The 11,812-nt window shown below is 39.4% G+C and overlaps 1 protein-coding gene across 1 annotated transcript; it reads left to right on the forward strand.

Moving 5' to 3' along the window:
- The first annotated feature begins 328 nt into the window (after window positions 1–328).
- LOC149840501 (multiple organellar RNA editing factor 8, chloroplastic/mitochondrial-like) lies at window positions 329–727 on the forward strand. Its single transcript, XM_090005085.1, has one exon. The coding sequence runs from the start codon at window positions 329–331 to the stop codon at window positions 725–727; it is 399 nt and encodes a 132-aa protein (XP_089861211.1).
- Window positions 728–11,812: the final 11,085 nt, after the last annotated feature.

An 11,812-nucleotide genomic window follows, 5' to 3' on the forward strand; every position in this document is an offset into this window, starting at 1 on the left:
GTTACTTCTTTGTTAAGTTCTCAGTTATTTTCCTAGATATAGGACAGAGGTTGGTAGATTTTTTCGTAAATCGAGCTCTCTTAGTTTACATCAATTCGTACAAGACTCCGATCACAATGCAGACAAATATGCAAGGTAACTTAACAGAAGCCCAAAAAACTTTCATCATAACTCGTTTAATAAACGGGTAACCTGACACAGCACAGTTAACTCGTTTAATAAACGGGTCGGGTCGGGTCGGGTAAACGGGTTGGCGCGTTTAAGAGAGTTTTAGGGTATCCTCTCCAAACCCATTTCCTCCTCTTCCCTCTCTCATCCCCCATCTGCGATGGCGTCGACAATCTTAGGGAAATCCCATCTTCTCAGGAGGGCGCTTGCTTCCCCTATGTCTTCCTGTCACGGCGTGGAAACCAAGTCTTGGAGGTCCTCATCCTCCTTCTCGACCGTCGCTCATTCGCGGCCCTTCAGATTCCCCCCTTCGTTCCCTTGTGGCGCTGTCAGAAATCTGGTGATGGGCGTGCGGTGCTTCTCGTCCAGGCCCACCACTTCGTCCCTCAACGATTCTTCGCCCAACTGGAGCAATCGGCCGCCCAAGGAGACGATTTTGTTGGATGGATGCGATTTCGAGCACTGGCTCGTCGTCGTGGAGCCTCCTGAGGGAAACCCCACCAGGGACGAGATCATCAATAGCTATATTAAGACGCTCGCTCAGGTTCTTGGGTCGTAAGTTTCTTGCTTTTTACTCATTTCGCTTCTCTCGATCTCATCTTGTGGCTTTCTTTTATGTAAGGGGAATGGGTGTTTTCAGATTCCCGTTTGTGTTTCTTCTTCTTGTTGGTGCATTTCTATTTGGGTGTTCTGAAAAGAAATGATGACGAGGAATGATGGGTGTTTGTTTATAAGTTAATCTGTATGCTTTTATCTGTAAATTCTGATATACATTCCAAAATATGGTTCTGTGGCAACCTTTTTTTGGGGGAATGAGATAATTGTTCGGTTTTGGAATAATTGTTCGGGTTCGGGTAAAAGGGTTGGCAGGCGGGTCGGGTCAGATAAACGGGTTGGCCGGCGGGTTGGCGGGTGGGGTTTGGGTTCGGGTTCGGGTGAACGGGTTGACCCACCCGCCTAACCTGTTTATTAAACGGGTCAGACGGGTTGGCAGGTTGGCATACCCCTAACACGAACCCGACCCGTTTAATAAACGGGTTAGGCGTGTCGACCCGTCTACGACACGAACCCGTTTAAGCCAAACCCGAACCCGGATTTTGCCACCCCTAGCTGAACTTCGTAAAGTGGCTCCCAACGATCGATGAAACTTCTCAAGGTCACGCTGGTTTGTTCTCTTCTTGGAAAGAACAACTAGCTAGGTGGTGCCCCAGCACCGGCCAAGATACGATAGATGACATTCTGTCGACCAAAAATGGGTCAGCTGAATCCCGCACCACCGGAAGATGGCCCGTTGGGCCCCCAACTATAATATCTGTAAATTTTAAAAGATTAAATAAATTTATCATTAAGTGAGTTTGAACTTTATTGATCTCGAGCTAGATCTGGATATGATCCAAAGTTTAGAAGCTCGATCCAAATAAAATTCAGATCTGGATCTTTTGTCAGATTTGTATCTTTTATCAAATTTAGTTTCATATCCAAATAGCGGATTTGACATTTTAAACAAATCTGAATATTATTCAAATGGATATCGTTAACGGATCCAAATATTTTAACGAATCTGGATATTTATTTTGATTCATATTTCAGAGGTACACTTGTAAATATCTAAAATATATAAGGACAAAATGGTAATTTACTACCTCAAGGATATATTTTGGTAAATATTTAAAATATTGAAGGATAAAAAGCTAATTTCATACCCAAGTAGCAACTTGGTTATTTAAAATTAGACCAAGGTTCAAATAATAAAACTCAGGGTATTTTGGTAAAAATTAAAAGGATTTACAAAATTAATAAAATTAAAAATTAAAAAAATAATAATAATTTAAAAACTACTCACCTTTTTTTATAAAACAACTAAAATTTAATGATTTTTGTTGATTATTTTACAAAACTAAATTTCAAAAAAGGGGAGTATGAGACTTAGTTTTTAAGAAGGGCACTTAAAAAGGTAGCACTTGACAAGAAAATAGTGAGTCCCCCCCCCCTCTTTAGCTATAAATACCCCCTAAGGGGCTCTCTCTAAAACTTGACCCCCCCCCCCCCATTTTCTCTCTCTATCTCTCTCTAACTTCCTCTCTCTCTACTCTTTCCTCTTTTCGTTTTTTCTCTCTAAAACCAAACTTCTCTCTCTAGATTTTTTATCTCAGTTCCTATTATTAGAAACCCTTGCGAACCTTACCTCTACCTATTGGCGATTTTTGTTTGTTTGGATGAGTCATGCACAAACAAATTTGCCGTTTGGAGCTTGGCCAACAGAGGTTCTGCAAAATTCGATGATAGTTTTGAGGTAGCACCGCGCAAGAGCTGCTGAAATTTTAGTAGAATCAGATATGTACCCGTAGCCTTCATTTGAACTTTTGTATGTGCTTATAGGATTCCTTAACTCTCTCCTGAACCCTTAGGATCTCTTTTACGGATTGAATTGTGGCAATTATGTTACAATTTCAGTCCATTTACGCTCACGTATAGGAGAGGTTTTGTCAAAAAATTTATAATGATCTTTGGTTTTTTGTACTAATATAGGGCAAGTATTCTCCATATTTTTATAAATTCATAGGCACTAGTATTCTAAAATAGAGTTGGTGTTGTCCAAAATTTTAAATAAATTTTTGAAAATTTCAAATAAATTTTTGAAAATTTTAATATGAACTAGGGCAGGTTCTGCCCAAATTTTTAGAAAATCTCGTAATTATGGCATCCAAAAATAAGGTAGATGCTGCCTATCATTTCAGAAAATCTCAAAATATGGAAAAGGATTCTCAGAAAGATTTTTATAAATTTATTTATTTTAGAATTTTAGAATTCTAAAATATCTAAACTGCAAGACAAAATAAGTGATTCTTTCTGGTTTGAGTTTAAAGAACTCAAATTGTATTTAAATGAATTAATTCTACCTTTTAAATTTAATTATGTGTTGCATGATTTGGTTGAGTCATGAGTGCTAACCTAGGACTTTGGGATTATCCAAATATTCATTCATGGTCGAATGATTGAAAATGCATAATGATGCGATAATTTATGTTAATGCAAATATTGCATCTTTTATGATAATCATTTTTGTTTAAGTGATTTGAACTACATAATGCAATACATAAATGTTTGCGGAAGCAAAATTATGCTTCAAATGTGAATCCATATTATTTTATATTATAAGCATGTTGATTTTGAAAATGCATATTGATACATGAAAATGTAATGGGTATTGACTCAAAAGTGCAACTTATTTTGAAAATTGAGCATGTTGCATTTATTATGAAAATGACATGCATTGAGAAAATGTTTTTATAAAATATAAGAAAAGTTGCACTAATAATTTTAAGTTTATCAATTTAGGACAATTGAGTTCGTCAAATGTGATTCGACATCAACACCAATTCAGTGGATTTTGTTTTGCCCGTGAGAATGAAAATCCAATACCAAGATCTCTGTGAGAATGAAAATGTATGAACAGACAGTCTAAAGGACCTTAGATCATTTCCCTCAACCACAATGGATTAGGGGGATTTTGGGCTTGATTGAAAGAGTTGATAATTTGCCCACGTATGTGTGTTTAGCAGTTGCCCTATAATTTGCCAGCCGCAAGAAGCCTTGATAAAGGTTCCTTGATTCTCATGTTGGCGTGTCTACTAGTCAGGGTAAAAATGTATAATGAAAAGTATTAATGACCCCCCTGGAGGTATGAATGCTTAAAGTAGATCGAGATAGTGGTGCCTCAGGTGTTGAATCAGGATTGTCACTTAATTTTGTGAATTGATTGCTAGCATGACATTTAATGCAAAAGCAATTTAAATTGAAAGATGTTAATATAGTTCATGCATATAGGATAAGAATGTATATGCATTACTTATTTAATAATTTGTTTGATTCGATGATATGATCATAAAGAAGTGTGAGATGCAATCAATTTTTTATTATCATTTAGATTTAATTGTTTAAGTTATTTATATTAGAACATAAAGGATTGTGAGATGCAAGCAATTCCTTATGTTTGTTAAAATATTTAGAATTAATTAAACTCGTTAAATTTCAAGATATGACTATGAGAAATAAAATAAAAATATGCATTAATGAATGCATAGTTAGTTTGTGGTTGTGGAAAGATATATAATTGAGATATGTCTGATTGATATGTATTTTGCAATGTTGACATATTTTTGTGAACATAATTTCGTACATAGTAAAGACCAAATAAAAGTCTACCAGTACTTACTGAGACATTGAGTTGTCTCACTTGTTTTCTTAGAAAATTTGTAGTACACGAGGACTCTATTTTTGTTTAGTTTAAGATAATTTCAATTGTCTCTAAGTCTTTGTGTTTTTTATTTATATAAACTTTGATATTCATTCAATCGAGTAAAATATTTTTGAAGTAATTGTTGTGGTTTGGTTTTTATTTTTCAACCCCTGTGACGGTCCCAAAGATCAAAACACTTTCGGTTTTAAAAAAGACGACTTCCCAAAAAAATGGTGAAATTTTAAGTCTCTCCATTTTGGGGCATCACACCAACCGAGTGGGAGACGCCAAACCCCCAACTCCCTCATGGAGTTCCTTCTTGGCAGTGAACTCGCAATCGGTAGGGTTTAGGTCGACGTGTATTTGACAATCAGACCCCATTGGCCGGCATACCCCATGCCTAACGGAAGTGACGAGGGTGGTGGCAGTAGAGGTTGCTTCCTCCACTGTCGAGTTGCAGTCATCGTCCAGCATGTGAACTATTGCCGTTCAGAAGATCCTGGTTGGCATTTGACCGCTGATTGAATCTAGCCTGCCGGAGGTGATGACGAAAAGGCCAACACAATGACTATGGAGGGCACCACCACCAACAATCAGAACTCATGAGGGCGATTGCACACATATATCGTATGCGTATGTTGTCCACGCATATACCCTTTGATGCCAAAGTTAAGTTTTCTTGCGTATCAGGGGGTGAAGTCATAATTATCGAAACAATGCATTAGCTATAGGTACATTGATGAATGAATAAATGTACGTAAGTGCTACTCATGCATCACCTTTTATAAGGTACTGATCTCGGTACACTATTGAATTCATCAAGCGAAGGACCCAAATTGTATCTGCATGGCTAAGTTAGGCTCGAGGAGCTCTTACTTCGTTCCATGGGATACCTATACGCTAAGTCGTTCAGACTTGAGCTACGATGTTTTCAACTACGACCCAAGAGTGTGTTTTTTTACTTCAATATAATATACTTTCTAGAATTGAAATAATTTTCTACCATGTCAGGAATAGTTCTGACCCCGTTTTATGGGAGATATAGGTACTGAACGTGCAATGTCATATGCGGAGCAAGGCGACATCAAGATCCAGGGTTTCTCCAGACTTTGTTAGATATTTTATTTACAAACCCATTTTATCTAGAGTTGCTTTACTAAGCAATACTGTTTCTAATAAATAACTTGTTTTGGTTTGCTTAAATAAAATATTTTGGTGGACAATCAGTGATATACCACATACCTGTGATTTTCTCGGTATCTTCTAAAATTGATGACTAATTATTGTCTATTTTTGCTGCTAAAGCCTTTTCTAAATTCTACTGCAAAGAAAAAAAAAGAAATCCATGAAATTTGGATAAAGTATTGTTGTAAAAGTTTGGGTGTTACAGATATAACCTAAAACTTAATGTCGATGCATGCAACTAATGCAGAGCAAACTATCGTAAGGCCCACGAATTTTCTGAGAAAATTCAATACATGATGAGAATTTTCAGAAATATCTTTGTAAACCTACGTGAATCTTGGCACACACATGTATATATATAAATATACATATATATATATATATATATATATATATATATATATATATATATATATGTACGTAGATGCAAAACCCTAATATATATGTATATATAAATATAAATAAATAAATATATATATACCTATTGATATGAATATGTATATATATTCATATCGTGATGCATTTTTTTTATCAAAACCCTAAAATTTATTCAAATCTCATAAAATTAATCGAATGACAAATAAAAAGTTTAAATAATTTAAAACCCTTTCATTGTACGTAATTTGGCAATGAATGTATTTCTAAGAGAATTATAGGTTTTACCGAAATGAAAAATGAGCAATTAAAATATATATATATATATATATATATATATATATATATATATATATATATATAGAAAATTTATTTTATTATCTTCGAAGGCGGGCTTGGGCTCGACCTCACTGGGCGTCACCCATGTGAGGGTGCCTAGCTGGTCACGTTTGACCAAGCTGGGCTGTGGCATGGTGGTAAGTAAAGGTAGGCTTTTAATAAGAAAGTCATCCGATTGGCCATGTGGGCGGCAGCCCCATGGCATCCTTGTAATAAGGAGAGTAATGATTAAGGAGGTGTGCTCTTATTGGGTGCATGGGGCGGCAACCCCATGGCACTTTTGAAAGTTTTAAAAGTTGACTTGAAAAGAAGAAGGCTAATGGAGCTCTTGGGCGACCATGCAAGAGTCTTTCACTCTTGCCATTGCCTTGATGGGTGTGAAACACACCATGACTGTCGGATCCTCTAAGGCAATCCTAGCCATCCATCTAGACATGCAAAGTATAAAACCTTTTTAGAAAGAGAGAGAGAGAGAGCCCAAAAAAAAGTGACATTTTTTTCTTGAGCTCTCCCTCTCTCTCTTTCTCTCCTCTCCTCTTCCACCGAATTTTCGAATTTGTGTAAGTGTGACCTTTGTTGGGTTTCGTATTCAAGCTAAGAGAAGGATATCATCTTCTCCTCTTCCAACTGAAAGCAAGGTGAGATGTTCCATTCCTTTTTCTGTTTTTGAGTTAGATGAAATGTTGAATGCATATTCGGTTTGAGCATGAAGCCAAAACCTTCTTTGCATCCGGTGCATGCAAGGGTTTTCAGCGGATTAGAGTATGCATGCTTTAGAATAGTTGTTTCTTCATGTTTTTGAAAACCCGCACACTCATTTGTTTATGTAAATGCATTTCTCATCCATGGTTTCTCATTTCTTGTTGAAATAAGTTCATTTGATTTTTGAAATGCTTAGAACCCAGAACTCCCTTCTTTCATTCCATGGAATGCAAGGGGTTCTAGGTAAATCTATGAAAGAATGCCATTTTTGTTCTTGTGCATAGTGGAAGTATGCTTTCTTCTTTCGTTTTTGCAAGCATATATGTCCTTGCATTTCTTTTTCTTTCTTATGTTTTCTCTGTCTCTCTTTTGAAGGGGTTTGGTTGGATGCATGCATGACCGGACTGGGCTCACTCGCTGCCCAACCCGGTCACTATCCTTTTTTCTCTATTTTGGGTTGCCATAGCTCTGTTTGTGATGGCTGCATGCACTGCAGCCGTGACCCAGGCCGACCGAGTGATGGTCAGCCCGGGCCACCCTTCCCCTTCCCTTTTCCCTGTCTGCAGCCGAGCTGCAGCAACACCCCCAGTCTGGGGCCTGCTGCAGCCCCTCTGTCTTTGGTCTGGCTCTTCTAAACCTTCTCGGTTCAGACCTGCCAGGAGCTCCCTGGTCCGAGCAGGGGCTCGGACAGGGGCTCCCTGTTGTGTAGTCGTGCGGGGGCTGGCAATAGGGTGCAGGCTGCACCCGGGTAGCTGGTTGCTGGCCGCAGGCCTCCCAGCACAGACCGCAGGCCTCCCAGCGCAGACCGCAAGCATGCACCCTTTTCTGGTGTGGCAACTCCACACCAGGTCTGGACACCTCGGTCCAAACCCCTGCTCAAGTACTGAGCGCTCCAGCATAGGCCTGGACCGGTCAGTCCAGACCTAGGCTGCTTTATCAGTCGCAACCTGAAGCCAGTTTGGGTTAGGTTGTGGTTGCCGCGTGTGGCAACGCCACACCAGGTCTGGACAACCTTGTGCAGACCTTGTGTACGGTCTGCACACCCCAGTATAGGTCTGGACTAGAGCATCCAGACCTTGGTTGTTCGCCTTGGCTGTGACCTGCACCCGCTTGGGTTAGGTCATGGTTGTCGCTCGCTAGCCCCAAAAGGGTGCAGTGTGCTGGCCTTCTCTTGGGTGTTTATGGCACACCCTGCTATTGCGTCATGGCAGCATGGAGGTGATCAACAAGCTATAGCTTGCTGCTCACCTAGGCCGCCCCATCCACAACAGGGCCGCGGCTCCCGCATGGTCGTGGTCGTGGATGGTGTGGCATGCTTGCAACCGCCTCATAGGTTGCAACTGACCGTGTCGAGGCTGCGTTATTTTCCAGCCACCGTGATTGCGATATGTGGTCTCTTGCATCGAATCCTAGCACATGTATGTTGAAGCGCGAGCGCCCTTGTTCAAATTTTGCAAAGAAAAACATGCCAATGTAGTTCTCGTAAGTATGTTTCATAAGATATTGCACCCCACTTGCACATCATGACACATGTATGATAACCTTTTGTTAAATCACGTAAGAGTGATGGCAAAGTGAAAAGAGTGTGTTGCGATTATGTGAATCGCCTTTGCACTTAATGATGCCAAATACGATGCAAAAAGAATATGATGTAATGCACAATTACAAATGCTTATTTTGTCATAATTATAAAATAATACGTAAAAATGAGTAGTTGGCTTATGTATCGATTGTTGTTGCCCACTTACACTTTGCACTTGTACATATTGACACGAATGTGCTATGGAATGTATATGACACATGTAAATGTTGTAATTTACCTCTTAAGATGAGTACGAAAGTGGTCAAGACACGTGTAATTGAGTTAGAATTTCACTCACCTTGGCACATCATGTTACTTGGCATAATTTTCTTATCAAAGCATATCATCAAGTGTTGTACTTAGCTCATGTGTGTTAGCTATGTTCATTATTTGATTTCACATCTTGGCACCACACTGAAGCATGCCACACACTACGCACTTGATGTGTCTTGACAAAGGTTTAGGATCAAACACCATGTTAGGGTATTGACATATTTTCCAGTTGATATTGTTGAACTCCATATAAGTTGTGTTGGGCGATGGTCCCATGTTCGTGAGTGAACTCACGTGTTGTAATACCCTTAAGAAAAGGAAAAAATGGTGTTATATCACCTGCACAGGCAATGTGCTCTTCTTAGCCGTGTGAGGCTCGAGCACGTGAATGGCAGACAAAGACCTCGATAGTGTGGCCATGCGGGGAATATGAGGCAAGTGTGCCTAAATACCTCAGAAAGAGGTGTATCAGACTAACCAACTTAAGAAAGATAAACCACTCAGTTACCCATTCACAAAACGGTTCACCTTGGAGAGGGTCGATGGTATAACCTTGAGTGACTGGTCGATTTCATGACATATTTTAAGGAGCAAAGGCGTCCTTTGACCTCCAGTCACTCAGAGTTAGGGAGGTTGAGGTGACCCATTGAGGTGCCTCAAATATTGCAGTAGTGTGGATTGCAATCCTTTACCTATGCGCAATTTTCTCTCAACCACGGGCCACCTGCATGAGGTTTACTCAGACTGTAGTTTCTCCGGTTACCACATTAGAAATTGAATAACAGACGCCGGGTGCATGCCTCACAGAATGCGAGGTTCATTCGCATACCCGAAAGAGTAAGCAAGAAGAACATAATCACTAACCAATCACATGCTGACCTTGCCTTGTTAGATGTTTTTGCTTCGTACCTTAGAACTGTATATTGTGTTTCCTTGTGCTTTTCTCGTTGTACGTATCATAGTTGCCTTACTTTGGTTACATGTTTCTAACAAGTTTCATCATAATGCACATAGCTTTGTATTGCCACTTTTCCTAGTTCTCGTAATTGTCGCACGATGCACATATATGCTCACATGCACATATACTTTGGTTGCATGTTTCTAATAGTTTCATCATGTTAGCCGTAGTTTTGTTACATACTTTTGATTCATGTCATAACTGCTATTATGTTCATGTTTTCCTGAAAATGGTATATTGTGAATGATTTATCTCACCAACTTGCAAGAGTATTGACCCTGTTTTATGGGGATACATGTGATGATTAGATTAACTGTGATGCGACAACTGCACGGTTGAAGGCTTGGGACCCACACTTGGATATCGTGGTCTTGGTTTTGAGGAGATTTTCTCTAATTTTTGAGAGACTTGTATTCTTGATATAATTACAATCTCATTTTATAAAGGACTATGATATAGTGACTTTTGTAATTATTTAACTGTAACTCGTCCAAACCTGCAACCATTGTTTCCTCTTGTTTTTCGTTGCTTATTTAAAACCTTTCAAAAAAAAATCAACTCTAAAAATCTAAGGTTTTTCCTTAGTTGGGGTTTTGGGCGTTACAGTTGTTGGTATCTGAGCAACGTTCTAAGTGTAGTCCAAGACTTCAGCGTGCATCGTTCATCACATTGTAAGTATGCTTAACTTAGAAAATGTTGTTATTTGCTATTATTACTGCTTTATTTAGTTCTGCATGCATAATTAGATATATGTTTGTTAGATGCCATCGGAAATGAGACATGAAAGGATTCTTCAAGCCCTGCATGACTTGGTTTAAGGCGTAGAAGCTCTGGACTGGGTAATTCAGCAGATAATGCGAAGCACTCAAGTGATTACACATCAAGCACCTCCGTGTGCTAGATGCAAGTTGGATCACGTGGGACAAATTTATCCCCATGAATTGAGTGATTGCCCTTACTGTGACCTTAGAGGGCATATTGAGATTGAGTGCCAACATAAATTGGGAGATGGAGTCTGGAAAGGTAATACTGAGACCATAGAAGACGTAGCTTCTGAAACCATTTCAGCACTGCTAGAAGTTGATTCCATGGGAGATTTGCGAACTTCGTCAAATTCTCCCCAGTACTTGCCAACTTCCTATTCATACTCTATTTCCCCTTAGTACATGCCAACTCCTCCTCTATCTCTAGTGCAGAATGAAGTTCCTAATGTAGGCCCTGAGATAACTCGACATACTCCACCGAATTCCCCTCAATACACACCATCATCTTCTCCTCGTCCTAAGCGGAGATAGTGCGAGAACCAAAATGATTACCGAGACTGTTACACCAATAGAAAATAAAGATGATTGTTTGATTGTGAACATTTTATGAAAACACTGAGTCAGTGTTTCATTTTTGTTTTCCAACGTAGTTGGGTATGTTTTGTAACCCTGTCTTAGCGAAAGGGTATTTTTGGGCTTGAATGCAATAAAAAAGGCATGAATCTTTTTGCTTATGAATAGAATTGGTGATTTTTCTTGTTCAAGATGGCGTGGCGAGGTCGATGTGATGACCTGATGGAGTCTCTCAAAAACCTTACTGAGGTTGTCAGCCATTAGGCAGAGATGATGCGTACCATGGGTGACCATCTACAGCAGGCCACTCAGAGATGTGAGGCACCTACTCAGACTCCCGCTACCATAGTACCATATAAGCAGTTCATGAGTATGAACCCTCCGTCTTTCGATGGGAAGTTGACTCTCGAAGCAGCAAAGGATTGGGTCCAAGAGATCGAGCAGATTTTCCATGTACTACACTTCAACGATGATCAGAAAGTAGACTTTGGAACGTACATACATCGGAAAGATGTAGAAAGGTAGTGGGAGACTACCTTAGAAGTCAAATTTATGAACAAAGCGGTCACTTGAGAGCAATTCGTCAAAGTTTTCTATGCCACGTACTTCCAAATGTATGAGCAAAGTCGGAAGATGCAAGAGTTCCTTGACCT

Source organism: Nuphar pumila, chromosome 4 (assembly GCF_984573655.1).
Source record: "Nuphar pumila chromosome 4, dmNupPumi1.hap1.1, whole genome shotgun sequence".
Lineage (NCBI taxonomy): Eukaryota > Viridiplantae > Streptophyta > Magnoliopsida > Nymphaeales > Nymphaeaceae > Nuphar > Nuphar pumila.